The sequence below is a fragment of the Macaca mulatta genome, chromosome X, assembly GCF_049350105.2.
Source record: "Macaca mulatta isolate MMU2019108-1 chromosome X, T2T-MMU8v2.0, whole genome shotgun sequence".
Taxonomy (NCBI): domain Eukaryota; kingdom Metazoa; phylum Chordata; class Mammalia; order Primates; family Cercopithecidae; genus Macaca; species Macaca mulatta.
The window spans coordinates 74,792,501-74,810,536 of record NC_133426.1 but is presented as its reverse complement, the minus strand read 5'-3'; the positions used below and the strand labels follow the sequence as shown (position 1 = coordinate 74,810,536).

The window sequence follows — 18,036 nt, the reverse complement described above, 5'->3', positions numbered from 1 at the left end:
TTTAAAAAGAAAATTCTTGGACTGCTAAACATTATTGAGGAATATTGCGGTAAGTTTTCTAAGCCATGCTTTGTGGTGGTGTTTGTGGCAGGACATGTTGCTATTATTGATGATGGTGTTGTTGGTTATGGTTATGCAGGGCTGTTTTCTTCCATTTCTTAGCCAATTTTCTTAGTCCCCAGTCCTAGTACCTGAAGAGAGGGCAAAAGGACTCTAATGATTTTGGCTCCTTAATGACTATTCTCTCCCACACTCTATAATGGACAGTCTGATCTCACTAAAGCTTTTATTGCCTTCCCATTAATTCTACAGAACTGTTTGCAGGGTTAGTGTTTAGAAGATGCTGTAATTAATTATCCATGATATTTGGTTAAAAATAGATCTCTAAGAGGCCTTATAGGACCTCAAGATTCTGAGTCAGAAATAACCCTTGTCCAAACCTTTCATTTTTGCCCTTTTCTTTTGTCTTTTTTTTCTTTTTCTTTTTCTTTTCTTTTTTTTTTTTTTTTTTTGAGATGAAGTTTCGCTCTTGTCCCCCAGTCTGGAGTGCAGTGGCATAATATTGGCTCACTGCAACCTCTGCCTTCTGGGTTCAAGCAATTCTCCTGCCTCAGCCTCCTGAGTAGCTGGGATTACAGGTGTCCGCCTCCATGCTCGGCTAATTTTTGTATTTTTAGTAGAGACGGGGTCTCACGATGTTGGCCAGGCTGGTATTGAACGTCTGACCTCAGGTGATCCATCCTCCTTGGCCTCCCAAAGTGCTGGGATTACAGGTGTGAGCCACCGCGCCTGGTCTGCTTTTGCACTTTTCTTGATTCGCTATAGATATGACCAAGGGAGAGTGAATATGAGGATATTTGGGGAAGAAAGCACCATTCGTGGGGCCGGTTGGAGGGACAGTGAAAAACAATGTGACGTAGTGCTTTCGCTATGACTGGGCACTGTAGATAGAGCATTGAAATGGGGTCCTCTTTTGACTGTTCAGCTAGCTGTGTGACCTTGGACAAATCAGTTCCAATCTCTGGGCCTCAGTTTTCTCATGAATAAAATGAAGTAGTTGGACTAAAATAGATGATCTGTAAAAGTCTTAACATTTTTAGAAAGCAAGTGATTACAATCTTAGAATCAAGAGGCTATCTTGACTTTGCTAAATACTTCTTGCCCTGTGCCACATGCTTCTCTAGGCATTTGAAGTTTTCTGATCAAGCAATAAATGTACTCATAGGGCTTTTTCAGGCCAAATATTCAGCAGTGAGGTTTTTCTTGACTCAGCAACTTAATTTTAAAGTGGTTTAACAATTACTGAAGCTGTCTGTTAATTGAAAGTAAGGCTCAAGAAGCTCTGACCAGGTTACCATGGTGGGAATGGTTGAAAAATGACCTCCAAAAATTTGATCTTTCATAAAAGCAGCAAAGACACTGGCAGAAATTTCCAAAATCAACTTTTTAAAAACTCCAGAAATGAACCAAAGTTTTGCAACAAAACAAGGCATGTTTATTAAATAAAAATGGCTGAATAGTTGAGAAAACACTGAGCTCTATGACATTTTAATTTGCCATGTTCCTATTCCTTTCTGCAGTTCCATAGTAGCTTTGAAAACTAATGTCTGTATAATCATGCAGTGTGTGCAAACCACCATTCTAGCAGCCATGGGTGAGGGTAGAATGGGTTTGAAGTTACTCAAAATTTGAGAAATATCACTCACAGGGCTTACGTGATTTCAGCTGACTCAGAGTTTACTCTTTAAATGGTTGTTGTTGTTGTTGTTTTACCAGTGCATTTTCTTTCTTTTGTTCTTTTCTTTTCTTTTTTTTTTTTTTTGAGACAGAACTCCTGACCTCAAGCAATCCTCCTGCCTTGGCCTCTGAGATTAAAGGCATGAGTCACTGCAACACACTTGTGATTTTTTTTTTAATTTCTTTTCTTTTCCTTCCTTCTTCCTTTCTTTCTTCTTTCTTTTCCTCTTCCCTTCCTTTCCCTTCCTTTCCCTTCCCTTCCCTTTGCTTCTCTTCTCTTCTTTTCTCTCCCCTTCCCTCCTTCCTTCTTTCCTTCCTTCCCTTCCCCTTCCCCTCCTCCCTCCCTCCCTCCCTCCCTTCCTCCCTTCCTTCCTTCCTTCCTTCCTTCCTTCCTTCCTTCCTTCCTTCCTTCCTTCTTTCTTTCTCCTTCCCTCCTTCCTTCCCTTTCCTTCCTTCCCTTCCCTTCCTTCCCTTCCTTCCCTTCCCTTCCTTTCCTTTCCCTTCCTTTTCCTTTCCCTTTTCCCTTTCCCTTTCCCTTTCGTTTTCCTTTTCCTTTTCTCCTTCCTTCCTTCCTTCCTTCCTTCCTTCCTTCCTTCCTTCCTTCCTTCCTTCCTTTCTCTCTCTCTCTTTCTCTCTCTCTCTCTCTCATCCAGGCTATAGTGCGGTAGTGGCATCTTGGCTCACTGAAACCTCCGCCTCCCGAGTTCAAGCGATAGTCCTGCCTCAGCCTCCTGAGTAGCTAGAATTACAGGCACCTGCCACCACACCTGGCTAATTTTTGTATTTTTAGTAGAGACAAGTTTCTCCACGTTGGCCAGGCTGGTCTCAAACTCCTGGTCTCAAGCAATCCACCTGCCTGAGCCTCCCAGAGTGCTAGGATTATAGGTGTGAGCCACCCCACCTGGCCCCTAGGGCATTTTCTGAAAACAATCAGTGGCAGTTGTTTAGTACTACAGTTTCCACAGGCAACAAAAAGAATAAAGTAGCAAACAAGAAACTGAACAACAAACCAAACAGGACAAAATAGAGAATGAGTTATCCTTGGAGAGCTTTAAAGAGCTGTGAGGTATTCCTGGAAATCTAGGAGGTCATGCATGTGAGAGGGGCTTTGTACATACCCAGCGTTTGTACCTGTCTAGAAGAAAGACTTGAGACATCTCTAGTCTCCCACTTCTGGCTGACCTTCAGCTCTTTGCAAGGAGGAGTGAAGGCTAAGGCACAGTTGCAAACTGTCTGGCTGAATGTTGAAGGTACACCCCACAATACACAGAGAGCCCTTCAGCAAAGGCTTGGGGATATTTGTTCAAACCGTTTAAAGAAATCTCTGTCCAATCACTTGTTGACCAGTAAGCTTACTGATCAGAGACTTTAGTGGTTTCGTATGACAAAGAATACAGACTATAGAATGAGTCCATGAAGCCAATAAACAGCCAGCAACCACAAGAACAACAAGCTCTGGGGAAAGAGGAGTTCTGATTTCCAAAGTTGTCACACTAGTTAGAATGTTAACTTTTAAAAAATTATGAAACATGCAAAGAAATAGTAAAATATGACCCTTGAACAAGGGAAAAAAAGCAATTAATAGAACCTGTCCCCGAGGAAGCCCTTATATTAGATTTCCTAGACAAAGAGTTTCATTACCTATTTAAATATATTTAAATTAATAAATGAGACCATGTCTAAAGAACTTAAGAAATGAATGAGAACAGTGTCTCACAAAATAGACAATATCAATAAAGAGATGGATTTTTTAAAAGGAATCAACTGAAACTTGCAGTTGAAAGTTGCAGTATAATAACTGAAATGAAAAACTTACTACTGGGGGTTCAGCATCATATTTGTACTGGGAGAATAAATGATCAGCAAATTTAAACACAAGTGAATTGACATCATTCAATCTGAGGGAAATAAAGAATAATAATTGAGAAAAATGAACAGAACCTCAGATACCTGTGGGGTATCATCAAGCATAAGAGCGTATACAGAATGAGAACTTCAGAAGAGAGACGGGAAAGAAAGAATATTTAAAGAAATAATGGCCAAGAAATTGGCAAATTTGGTGAAAAACATGAATATGCACATCCAACAAGTTAAACTTTGAGATACATGCCTAAACATATGATAGTCTAATGAAAGAAAATAACAAAGAGATAATCTTGTAAAAAATAAGAGAAAAATGAAAGAATAGAAATGAATGAAAATAGTCACAACATACTAAATCTTATGGGATGCTGCTAAAACAGTGTTTGGAAGGAAATTTGTAGCTTCAAATTCCTATGTTAAAAAGGAACAAAGATATCAAATCAATAACCAAACTTTCCAACCTAAGACACTGGAAAAATAAGAGCAAACTAAAGAAACATAAGCAAAGAAATAATAAAGACTAAAGAGGAAATAAATGAAATGGAGAACAGTAAAAGACTACAATAATAAGGCAGCCTTGTCAAAATAACAAGACAATCATTGAAACCAAACATCTGTTCTTCATAAAGGTAAACAAAATTGATAAACCCTTAGTTAGACTGACCATGAGACTACTTGAATTACTAAAATCAGGAATGAAATAGGGGATATTATTACTAATCCTAGAGAAATAAAACTGATTATAAAGAAATACTAAATATAGTTGACCCTTAAACAATATGGGTTCAAAACGCAGAGGTCCAGTTACATGCAGACTTTTTCTCTTTGATTTGGATAGAAAAATACAGTATTTGTGGGATATGAAATTCACATACATGGAGGGCCAACTTTTCATATGTGCATACATCCACATAAAACTTGTTCACAAATGTTCATGGTTGCATAAACAAGATTCAGAGGTCACATGTGTTTCCATTTATGTGAAATGTCTAGAGTAGGCAAGTTCATGGAAATAGAAACTAGATTAGTGGTTGTCTGGGTGTTGGGAGGAAGTGGTAATGGGGTTTAATGCTAATAGGGTTTAGGTTTCTTTTGGGGGTGATTAAAATGTTCTGCAATTATACAGTGGTGATAGTTGCAAAACTTTGTGAATATACTAAAAGCCACTGAATTGTACACTTTAAATGGTGCATTTTATTATGTCTCAGTCTGTTTGTGTCACCATAAAGGAATACCCAAGGCCAGGTGATTTATGAAGAAGAGAGGTTTATTTGGCTCATGGTTCTGCAGGCTATATAGGAAGCATGGCATCAGCATCTGCTTCTGGTGAGCACCTCAGGAAGCTTCCAGTGGTGGCAGAAGAAGAAAAGGAATCGGTGTGTCACATGGCCAGAGATGGAGCAAGAGAGACTGGAGAAGATATCAGGCTGTTTTGCACCATCAGATCTGGGGGTGGGAGGTAATACAAGGAGAAGTCATTCATTACCAGGAGGACTGCACCAATCTGTTCATGAGGGATCCAACCCCATGACCCAAACACCTCGGACCAGGCCTCACCTCCAACATTGGGGATTAAATTTCAACCTGAGATTTAGAGGAGATAGATACCCAAACTATATTATATGGTGATATCAATTCAGTGATAATAATAAGCACCTAATAAAGGTATCGTCACAATTAAACCCTGAAGCAGAAGGCTTGGCACATTTAATGTCCATAAAATTAGTCTTTTCCTTTAAATGTTTGAATATGATATTTGTCACATTTCCTTTAGAGGTAAACTGATCGTGTCTGGAAAAATGCCAATTGAAAAAATCTCTCTGACAGTTTTCTTAGCATAAAGTATTTGGGGACAGAAGGTCAACAAACATTTCCATTTTTTCCTATTTACTCTTTCTGAGTGTGGTGTGTATCTTTTCTATGCTACAGTTGAGCTCTGAATGAATTTAGTGTTTGCAAAGGTGATCTCCCTGGGTATTTGCAGCAACTTAATCCTCAGAAGAAGAAAGAAATGTCATTGCCTTGCATGCTGTGTTGACCCCGAAATTCATTTCCTTGACACCAGGAATGCTGGACTTACTCAGTTCTTTAAAGGAGGAAACTCAATTTTTGATTAAAAATGGTAGTGTGGACAAATTTGTTTTTCCAGGCTTTCATTCAGATGCCAGTTGAGAATATATTTCCTGCTTCTGGAGAGAAGTTGAGGAATTTGAAGAGGCACTAAAGACTGTTTAGCTTAACTTACCTTTTTTTTTTTGTTTATAAAGACATCAAAATTTCTGAGAAGGGAAGTGATTTGCCCAGTCATCCTGCCAGTAAGTGGCACAATTGGCACTAGAAGAGTAGAAAGTTTGGGAGGGTGGAAAGGGTAGTATTTATTATTTACTTTGTATTGACCCTACATTTACCATCCAATTTAGTTTTTACAGCAATACTCTCTGGTTGGTCAGTAGTGGAACAGGGATCCAAACTCATTTCAGGGTTCTATAGATGCCATTCATTACACAGCAAACCCCTTGCCTCTTTTCTAATCTTTGCTTGTCTATGAAATAAGAGAAATTCTAGCTACTCCTGAGTGGCTGTAAGGATTAAATAAAATATTAAAGTATATGGGGGTTGATAAAACAGAAAAGAAAAGAAACATTCGATAGGTACTGAACACCTGCTTTTGTCCTCCGATTTGACACCTTCCTCTAGTGGCCATGTGGGCATAGGGCACTGGTCCCTACTTGCTGTTGCACAGATCTCTGTCCATTTGTCTATCAAGCACCATGATTAATTTGTTTTACATTTGATTCTCTCCTTCCAGCTGAATCCTTCAAGGAATTTGCTGAATTGCTCAACGAGGTAGAAAATGAGAGGATGATGATGGTAAGTCATTAACTCTGTCACTGAAGCTGAGTTCATGGGTGATATAAGGGATTTTTCCTGTCCTTTATGCTTGGATTGATCCTATACTATTTTGATTTCTGTCAGATAGCTTCTTGGTGCTGTAAAAATAGTTAGGTAATAGATCTGGTTATTATGTCTCAAGCTTCCACCCTGAGAGTTTGGCATTAGATAGAGCGAAATTAATGTGCAAATCCCATCTGTATTCATTTCAGTGAAAAAGAATTTCAGTGGATATTAAACTGGGCCTTTAAACATGTTGACAGAAATTGAGGTCTTTAGTGTTTTTAGCCAAATTATCCATTTGTTAATCTTCAATTTGTAGAGTAGTTTTACTTTTATAGAGAAAATCAGTAGAAAATACAGAGAGAACTCATATACCACCTTTCTCTCTCCCATTCAGTTTTCTCTATTATTAAACATCGTGAATGTGATACATTTGTTATAATTGATGAGCCAATATTGAAACAATATTATTAGCTAAAGTTCATAGTTTACATTAGGATTTACTTTTGATATTGTACATTTTATGGATTTGACAAATATATAATGACATGTATCCACCATTACAGTGCCACCATACAGAATAGATTCATGACCGTGAACATTTCTTTTGTTCAATCTATTCATCCTTCTCTTCCTCCTCCAGTCCTGAAACCCTGACAACTACTGATCTTTTTTTTATTGTGTTTTGCCTTTTCCAGAATGTTTATAGTTGATATCAAACAGTATGTAGCCATTTCATATTGGCGTATTTGACTTAGCAATATGCATTTTATTTTCCTGTCATTTATTTTTATCATTAAATAATATCCCATTGTATGAGTTACCACAGTTTATCCATTCACCTACTGAGGGACATCTTGGTAATTTTGGCAATTACAAGGAAAACTATTATAAACAGTTGTATGTAGGTTTTTGTGTTGATACAAATTTCCAACTGATTTAGTTAAATAATAAGGAGTGTAATTGCTGGAGTGTAAATTGTCAGAGTATGTTTAATTTTGTAAAAAATTGCCCAACCAACTTCCAAAATAGCTGTGCATAACCAGCAATGAATCAGAGTTCCTGTTGCTCCATGTCCTCGCCAACTCCATGTTCTTACCAGCATTTGCTGTTGTCAGTGTTCTGGATTTTAGCCATTCTCACGGGTGTGTAGTCATATCTCATTGCTGTTGTAATTTGCAACTCCCTAATCACATATTATGCAGAGCATCTTTCCATATGGTTAACTGCCATCGGTATATCCTCTCTGGTGAGGTATTTGTTCAGTTCTTTTGCCTATTTTTAAATTGATTTTCTTTTGTTAAGTTTTAAGAGTTCTTTGAATATTTTAGATGCCAGACGTTTATCCAATAGGCATTTGCAAGGATTTTCTCCCCATCTGTGGCTTGTCTTTTTATTTTCTCAACAGTATCTTTTGCATTGCATAGGTTTTTTATTTTAATGAAGTCCAACTTATACATTTTTGCTTTAATGGATCATGCTTTTGGTGTTATATCTAAAAAGTCTTTTCCAAATCCAAGGTCACCCAGATTTTCTCCTATGTTATCTTTTTGGAATTTTATAGCTTTTTGTTTTACATTTAGGTCAATGATTCATTTTGAATTAATTTTTATGAAGGATATAAGGTCTGTGTCTAGATTCACTGTTTTGCATGTGGATATCCAGTTGCTCCAACATTATTTTTTGAAAATACTATTCTTTCTCCTTGAATTACTTTTTGTCCTTTATCAAAGATCACTTGACTATATTTATATGGGTCTGTATCTGGGCTCTCTATTTCTGTTCCATTGATCTATTTATCTGTTCTTTCACCAACACCACACTATCTTCATAACTTTAGCATGTTAGGAATTGCATTGTAGTAAAAACCATTGAAGTCAGGTATAAGCTTAAGAATCAGTTTGTTCATATCCACAAAATAACTTGCTGGGATTTTGAGTGGGATTGCTTTTAAGATCCTAGAGATATCTTTTTTATTTTGATTAGGATTTGCTTTTAAGATACCAGGGAAAAACTGATATCTTAAAAATATTGACTTTTCCTAAATGTGAACATGGGTTATCTCTCCATTTAGTTACATCGTTTTTGATTTCTTTCATCAGAGTTTTATAGTTTCCTTATATAGATCTTCTACGTATTTTGCTAGATTTGTACTTAAGGGTTTCATTTTTATGAAGTCTAATTATTTTAACAGCCTAAAAATAATCTTTTTGTGTGGTCCTTAGAGCAGCAGTACCATCATGAGCAGCACCAGCAGAAAATTATTGGAAATACTGGTCCTTGTCCCCACCACAGACTTATTGGGGACTTAAATGTTGAAATGTATATGTTGATCAATATTCATTTTTATTACGGGCATGATGGTAAGATGATAATTCTGTAGAGGATATCAAAGTGGTCTACTTTACCTTTCTCCATCAGATGACTTTTTGTGGGCTTCTCAGTTTTGTTAAAGCTATTTATTCCAACAGCCAGAACTCATTTACCTATAAAACCTCTTTCCTTTCAACAGTGTGGTACTGCCTTCTCAAAATACTGCTCATAGAATCTAGACTCCTAGAGAAGTAGGATTGAAGGCAGGACTTGGAGGTAGGGGAATTAGAGAATTAAGGCTCTAATTCTGGCTCTGTCACTAACTTGTTGACTTCAGATTAATTACTTCATTTTTCTGGGCTCCTTTTTCTTATTTGTAGAGTGAGGAAAATAATCCCCATCTCTTATGGTTGTTTAAAGTTCTCCAAATAATATAGTAAACATGGAAGTGTTTTATAAGGGGAAAATACTGATTATGTAAGCATGGTTTTTAGTTATCTTTAGTTACTCACAAGATTCTGCTTGTGGAAATATGACTTGGGAATTTTCTTAGTTTAAAATATTTGCTTTTAAATGTACTAAGAAGAGACCAATATGTGTGGTTTCCCTGGAGCCTCTTAGATGGCCCCCTTGCTAATACACACTCTACTAAATGTTCTTCTCTGCCCACAGAGTTTGTGGACTGCTGCCCATGTTGTTTTCAAAGGCATTTGCCCCCATTTCATTCAGATAGCATTAGAAAGCTCAGCTGTACTTCGCTTTAGCCCTAGTTGTTTCTCCATCTCTTTTATTTACCCAATAACAAAGCCCTCACATATTGAAGTAGTATTCATCTTTTGAGATGTTGTTTTTCTCACCCTTCCTGCTGGTACTTTGCCACATGACTGACTCATTTTCTTCTGTCTTTAATTATGTTGTGCCCTTTTGTCCCAACAACTTTTCAATCATATATTGAGTGTTTGCTCCCTATTTCCCACTTAATTCCAGGAATGCTGAGATGGTTAGGCTTAATGAGTGCTTTCACCCCATGCCAGGAATTCATTGCTTGATTATAACTTTTCCATTTCCTGGCTTTGTAGCAAAAGGACCCCTCTACCCCAATCTGGATAATTTAGTGGGTCTTATATTGCATTTTATCCTTTGTAAAACAAGAGTCCAAAATAAGCTTTAGAATAACAGGAAGAAAGTTCACAGCCCTCAAGCATGGAAATTGCCTGTGTCTGGTCATCTCCATAAATGAATATAAATTGGAGAAGAAATTATGAAGGGAAGAAGTGAGGAAGGGCATCCTTGTGATGTTCTCAAAAGTATCCTCTTGGGGCTGGGTGCAGTGGCTCATGCTTGTAATCCTAGCTCTTTGGGAGGCTGAGGCAGGCAGATCGCTTGAGGCCAGGAGTTCAAAAGCAGCCTGACCAACATGGTGAAACCCTGTCTCTACTAAAAATACAAAAATTAGCCGGGCGTTATCGTGCACCTGTAGTCTCAGCTACTCGGGAGGCTGAGGTGGGGGGATCTCCTGAACCTGAGGAGGTCAAGGCTGCAGTGAGTCATGATCATGCCACTGTACTACAGCCTGGGCGAGTAAGGCCCTGCCAAGAAAAAAAAAAAGGGCGGGGGGAGGGCCTCAAAAAGTCTGAATTGCACACTTCTTATATGATTATGAAGCTTGCCTAGATTCTTTTCTGACTCCAAAGAGGCCTCTGTTGGCAATGTGCAAGGTCTGTTTTTGAAGACTGCCAAAAGTCACCTAAAGAGGCCCCCATGATATTTCAACCTGTCTTTAATGCTCTCTCTTTTTAAAAATGTTTTTATTTTTTATTTTTTGAGACAGAGTCTCCCTCTGTTGCCCAGGCTGGAGTGCAGTGGCGTGATCTCGGCTCACTGCAACCTCTGCCTCTTGTGTTCAAGTGATTCTCCTGCCTCAGCCTCCTGAGTAGCTGGGACTATAGGCACCCACCACCATGCCCAGCTAATTTTTGTATTTTTAGTAGAGATGGGGTTTTGCCATGTTGGCCAGGCTGGCCTCGAACTCCTGGCCTCAGCTGATCCAGCCGCCTTGGCCTCCCAAAGTGCTGAGATTACAGGCGTAAGCCACTGTGCCCAGCCCAGTGCTTTCTTTTGATATTTCATTTACCATCAAAGATTCCTGAACAATCCTGCAATACTGGACTGAGTATCATCTCTATTCTGCTCAACACCTTGTTCAGTGTTACTTTGGCCTTTATTCAATAGGATTCTGATGATAGAAATTCACTAATGAGTTTAGGATGTCACTCCTTATGGTGAAGATTCTACCTGAGATAGCAGGTGGGAGTTTTTGTCCCCAGTGAGCTCACACAATGAATGCAGTGATTAGAGAAGAGATTAAAGGCCAAGTTTACTTAAAAGGGGTCATTGCTCGAGTTCTAAGGGGTTTCAGAATAAAATAGAATGAGAAAGAAAAAAGAGGAAATCCTCAATGTGACTTTTTTCTACATTCCTAAGTCTCTATTCTGACAAGAAAATAATATAATTACCAATGAGTGTCATAGAAAGGAAAAGATTCAGAGTATCTGTTTGTGCTGTAGGAGACTGGGAGCAGTATTGCCAAAGTGATTAAGGGAAAATGATGTACTGCAATTCTAGTAAACCATGGACTATTTTTCTAGACTGAACTGGGATCAAAAATCTAAAAGTCAGTGGCCTTGTGGACCCTGTGTGAGAAGTTGCTGACACACTTGCTTATGCAGGACAATCCCCTTTGGGGCATGAAAAGCCAGCAACTCTGCCATCCTGGGGGTTCCTGAATATGCAAGGGCCCAGCTCCATACAGGCTTTAGAAAGTAGTATGTTCACTTCTTATTTAAAGGCAAACTTCTTCAATGTTTCCCAGTTGGCCACTTCTTAGGTATTACATTTATTTATTTATTTATTTATTTATGAGACTGAGTCTCACTCTGTCACCCAGACTGGAGAGCAGTGATGCAGTCTTGGCTCACTGCAACCTCCGCCTCCTGGGTTCAGGTGATTCTCCTGCCTCAGCCTCCCAAGTAGCTGGGATTACAGGCATGTGCCACCTCGCCCGGCTAGTTTTTTGTATTTGTAGTAGAGACGGGGTTTCACCATTTTGACCAGGCTGGTCTTGAAACCCTGACCTCAGGTGATTCATCCGCCTCAGCTTCCCAAAGTGCTAGGATTACAGGTGTGAGCCACTGACCCGGCCCGTATTGCATTTTTTAAACTGCAAATTGTCTTTCTAATTATCTGTTGCTTCATACCTTTTTCTAATATTAGTGGCTGAAACCAGGGTCCCCCACCCCTAGGCTGTGGGGCACCAGTCTATGGCCTATTAGGAACCTGGCCACACAGCAGGAGGTGAGCAGCAGGATAGGGAGCATTACTGCTTGAGCTCTGCCTGCTATCAGATCAGTAGCCCCATTAGATTCTCATAGGAGCAAACCCTATTGTGAACTGTGCATGCAGGATCTAGGTTGCATGCTCTGTATGACAGTCTAATGCTTGATGATCTGAGGTTGAACAGTTTCATCCTGAAACCATCTCCACCTCCCCCTACCCTGGGTCCATGGAAAAATTGTCTTCCATGATTCTGGTGCCTGGTGCCAAAAAGGTTGCAGATTACTGGCTTAAACTTAAACTAATTATTTGTAATTATTTTGTGGGTTAGGCATTCAGACGGGTCAGCTGGGCGATTCTTCTGCTCCAAATGATGGCATTTACCTGGCAGATTAGTTGATATGGAAGGTCCAAAATGGTTTTCCTAATGTTTGGCACCTTCCACTGGGGATGGCAGGAAGGGCAGATTCAGCTGGTATGAGACATTGACTAGAATTTGGCCTCTTCTGTTTGGTAATCTCAGGGTAATTAAACTTCTCATATACTGTCTCAAGGCTCCTAGTGGGAGTATTCCAAGAGAACTGGGAGAGAACTGGTCCTGGCCTTTTATGACCTAGCTTCAAATGTCACAGAGTGTTACTTCTGGAGTGCTCTATTTGTTCAAAATATTAACAAGCCCACTCACATTCAAGGTAGAGGGAATACAGACCTCACCTCTCAATGGAAGGTATGTCAGAGTTTGTGGCCATGTTTTAAGGCTTCCACAATACTAAAGGAGAAAAATGGACTTTCTGTACTGGGCCTATGACACCAATGACTTAATTTGTGGATATTTTTAGTAGAAGAAGTTTTACTTTCAATTAAGGAGAGACTTTGGTGTAATTTTTTTTGATATCATAATTGTTAGTGAATCTTTGATTTCCTAAGCAACCAAAACGAATCTTTCTATGAGTCAGACCTCATAGAAAGAGAAGTCTTTACTAGGGGCTCTTGCAGGGTGGAATTTATAGACTTTACTGCCTTTGGCTAATGAGCACACTCAGAGATGAAAAGAGAATGTTAAGGGTTGTACTGGGAGGTAGGTTATAGTACGATTAGGACTCAATGGGGTTTCATAGATCCAGTAGAAGAGAAGAGATGTGATGAGAATCAGACAGGGTCTGGAAGTGTTAGTAGGCAAGAGATCTGTTTTTGTAAAAATCAGCAAACTTTGGGAAGGGTTACATGATTTTTTAAGTCTAGGCTTGTAGCAAACAAGTTTTAGAAAGCCAGCTATAAAAGCACTGGTGATCAGGAGACATAGAGAATGACTGTTCTCAAGGAAAACATTTTTTTTTCTTGCCTAGTTTTATATATTTTTTTGCTGGGTGCTGCCTGTCCTGGATGGTAGCATTAGGAGCTGCAGTAGATCAGAATGTCAGGGTTCACCAGGTTGTTCTCATACAAAGGCTAGCAGTGACATTTTAGGAGTTTGCCCATTTAGTTGAACCTTGAATCATACCTACACACAAAACAAGAGGCCCAAATTACCTGAAAGACACATATAACCCATGCACTAATGCCCCACAACTTTCCACACTTTTGGGGTGGTAGGTTAAAAATTGCTTCTTAGATTGGAGAAGTCAGATCTTGTCAAAACTGACTTTTTCCTCTGTTGTCTATTTTTGTTAGGAAGATATATCTTGTCTTACTGACACTTATGTCTTATATGGCAAGGAAACTTCTCTTTTAGTTTTCTGTCTTGTAGCTAATTAATAAAAATTAATGCAATGATTCCCAAAATGCAGCCCTTTAGATGCCTTCTCTAAGGTCTTCCATTTTAGTGATTCTAACTCTCACCACGTAGGCACAAACCCCACTTGTTGCCTTGGACATACACAATCTCATAAGAGGTTTATATGAAGAAAAAGCTTTGTATACCTTTACCTGCCCAAAGAACAAGGGGTCTTCTTTGATTTTGATGTTTTTATATCTCCAGAACATATTTATTAATGCCAATATTAATAGTCCCTGAACAGGCCATTCCTATTAGCTTCTGAGCATTTATATTTAGGTGATTTGTAGACCTAGTCTAGTGTTTTCTGTGATGCTGTAATGCATTCCACATTCTGAAGGAAATTTTCTGGTTTTATGGCACAGGCAGGACTGTAAATGTTTTATCCTAATGCTATCACTGCACACTCATTTGCCTCTGATGAAATGATTTGCACTTGCTGCAATTGTCCTTTTCTTGTATTTGCCATTCTCTTTCTCTTCTCTTTTTCACCTGTCCTTCAGGTCTCCTCTGTCTTCTGCTGGACATCACTTCAGATATTTATCGATTAAAAACTCAGATCAGACTATCATTAAAGTTACAGAGAAATGCCCCTCTTATTCTTTCTCCCACTTCTTCTCAATGCATTCGATTTTCAGAAACAATATAGAAACAAACAATAATAAACCCCAACAAATCAGCAAACCATTTAACATTTTGCAGGATGGTATATAAATGAAAATGTCATAGTAACAAGGAATCTTGTATTTGAACCTTGTTAACCTAGAAATTATTTTGTTTGTTTTTCCTTTTTGTCTAGGTACACAATGCTAGTGATTTGCTGATTAAACCCTTGGAAAATTTCCGGAAGGAACAAATAGGCTTCACCAAGGTACATTTTCTGTATATGTATAAGATTTTTTTTTTTTTAATAGCAATCAAATAGTTGTATGGGCTACTACTCTTCACTTTACAAAGATATGCACCAACCTGCTGGTGCTTTGCTCTTGGCCTAGTCAGCCTCCTAAACTGTGCAAAATAAATGTTTGTTGTTTATGTCACCCTGTCTATGGCATTCTGTTATAGTAGCCTCAACTAACGTGACAAAGGGGATCGGAGGGGTGGGTGATTAGTTTCTATGAGAAAAGTGATCATGAAAGAAAGTAAGAAAATCTAGAATTGGCCTCTGACTTTGTGGCCAACAGACTCTGTATCTGTGCATAAGTTGCTTCTCCTTTTGGTGTATTTGTTGTTTTGTCTGGAAAACTAGCTATCATTTATCAACTGCCTGCTATGTTGAGCACTAGTCTAGGGGCTTTACGTTCATTCTTTAATCACAAGGACCTTGTGTGCTTCTGGCATTTTCCCCATTTCACAAATGAGGTAACTGAGCCTTGGACAAGATAAATAACATGACCAAAGTTATATAACTAGTGATATAGTTTGGATCTGTGTCCCCATCTAAATCTCATGTTCAGTTGTAATTCCCAGTGTTGGAGGTGGGGCCCGGTGGGAGGTGATTACATCATGGGGGCGGATCCTTCATGAATGGTTGAGGACCATCCCCTCAATGCTGTTCTCCTAGTGGTGAGTTCTCATCAGATCTGGTTGTTTGAAAGTATGTAGCAACTCCCTCACCTCTTACTCCTGCTCTGGCCATGTAAGATGTACCTGCTTTCCTTTCACCTTCTGCCATGATTTTGTTTCCTGAGACTTCACCAAAGGAGAAGCTGCTATACTTCCTGTACAGCATGCAGAGCTGTGAGCCCATTAAATCTCTTTTCTTTATAAATTACCCAGTCTCATGTATTTCTTTATAGCAGTGCAAGAGCAGACTGATGTGGCTAGTAAGTGATAGTGGCCTGGATTTAGACCTAAAGGTCTTTTTAGCTTTACATTCCATACTCTTTGCATTAAGCTATGCTGTCTAGGTCTTTGCTGTCTATTATGGTAACTACTATCTATTTAAATAAATTAACAACTCAGCTCCTCATTCTTTCTAGCCAAATTTCAAGTGCTCAGCTGTCACTTGTGTCTAGTAGCTACTGTGTTTGACAGTGCAGATAAAATACATTTCCATCATTGTGCAAACTTCCATTGGATAATGCTGTGTGCCAGATAATTTCACATTCTTTTCAGCTTGACCATCCTATGGATCTCTGATTCTCCAATGCCTGTTAAAGGGATGTGAATGATTTTCATTTTTAATCTTTTCATCTAGGTGTAGGTCTGTTTCATGAGCTCTCAATGTATATCCACCAAGTAGCAGAGGTTGTTTCTTCTGCCAGGGCTAAAATACAGCATCTTATCCAAGCATCTAGGTTTTTTTAGGACTAAGAGCATACCAACCAGTAGATATTATTTGGAATATCATGACAATCAGTTTGGATCAAGAATTTGAAAACAGTAAGTTTTTCTTTTTTTAAAAGACACTATCTTGCCAACTCACCTTCCCAAAGTGCTGGTATTACAGGCATGAGCCTCCATGCCTGGCCATGAAAGTAGCAAATTTTGAGAAGAAAGAGCAAAGTAGTGGTTGAGCTCCCACTACCTGCTATCATCAGATTTACATGGGCATTGTTAGAAATGACTGGTGTTCAAGCAAAGTGAGTTCCCCTGATAGCCCAGCAATACTGGATTCTACTTGTTTCACTGGAGCCTCATTAACATCAATACTTAGTTGGGAGAGGATATAATTGAAGGATAGAAGTATATTTAAACTTACAACTGAGGATAAAAATAACCACTTGTGAAATAATTTGATTTACTTTCATTCCTTTATAAGAATAACACTAGGAAAGTAAGGATATGCTACCATGGTTGCCCTCATATTATCTGAGCAAATGGAAATGAATTTGTATTATGTGCAGTCATGCGTTGCTTAATGTTGTTCTGAGAAATGCATCATTACATGTTTTCGTGGTTGTGTGAACTTCACAGGAGTGTGTTTAACACAAACCTCAATGGTGTAGCCTAATACACAACTGGGCTATATGGTATAGCCTATTGCTCCTAGGCTACAAACTTGTACTGGTGTTAACTGTACTGAATAGTATAGGCAGTTATAACCCAATGGTAAGTATTTGTTTATCTAAACATATAAAACATACAGTAAAAATACTGTATTATAATCTTACAGGACTTTCATTGTATATGCGGTTCATTGTTTACTAAAACATTATTTTGTGGTGCATGACTGTACTTCTATGGCCCATGCCTGCACTGAGGGTTTTACACATGCTTTCTTCCTTAATTCTCACAGCAAACCTGTGAGGTGGGATTTTTAATATCCATTGTCTCAATGAAGAATGTGAGTCTCAGAAAGTTTAAATATGTATCTATCTTTTTTCATAATTCTTTACCAGTAAGGCCAGCCTGCATATCTACAAAGAAGACCAACTTAGTGTGAGTCATGTCTCCAATAAACTATGTAGAATTCCAATAGTCAAAATGTAACTTATAGTCTACCCCGTATGTTATCAATTTATTGCCCATCAGTTCCAAGCCTCTCAATACCTGCTCTGTAATAATGGACAGATTTTCTTTAAGCATCTTTCCTTTATAGTGAGCACGCCTTAAACTTTCTCAGTAGAGGGAGCTGGAGGGACGTTGCAGGAGGAGGGGGATCTCTTCACGTTTCCAGCTGAGGCGGGGGCGGGGCAGGGGCAGGGAGGACAGCTGATGGAACTCTGACCCAGCCACCCACCCAGGCACATGGTGCCTCAATTTCCTTGAAGGCTTCATGACCATGCAGTCCTTCAGCTTCCCTCTGTAGACCCCCTACCCTACATGGCCCGCTTGCTGGTGAAGAGTTATCATGGAGCTATTACCCGCTCTGCAGGGCCCTCATCCATTGACCTTGCACCCTAGGGGGTTCCCACCAAACCAGGCTGGCCCCGCTGAGCTCACCTGCAACTCAGTTTTCCCACCTTCTCTTTATACCTTCTCCACTGGTCACTGTTGGCCCGCTTTTTTGTACTCTGGGGAGTTGCCTCCTGCTTACACAGTGACTGTGAACCACCGGGCCAAATCAGCAAACATTCTGCTATCCAGTGTGTTAAATTTCTTCTTTTCTTTTCTTTTTTTGGGAGACAGGGTGGGTCTCACTCTGTCAACCATGCTGAGGTGCAGTGGTATAATCA

General features: G+C 39.2%; 1 protein-coding gene across 3 annotated transcripts in view; it reads left to right on the top strand.

The window, feature by feature from the left end:
- OPHN1 (oligophrenin 1) overlaps nt 1-18,036 on the top strand; it is a 379,470-nt gene that overhangs the window by 135,695 nt on the left and 225,739 nt on the right. For all 3 annotated transcript variants that reach the window (XM_015127602.3, XM_077987907.1, NM_001261353.1), the window contains 2 exon segments: nt 6,410-6,471; nt 14,715-14,786. In XM_015127602.3, coding sequence (XP_014983088.1) covers nt 6,410-6,471; nt 14,715-14,786 — 134 coding nt within the window.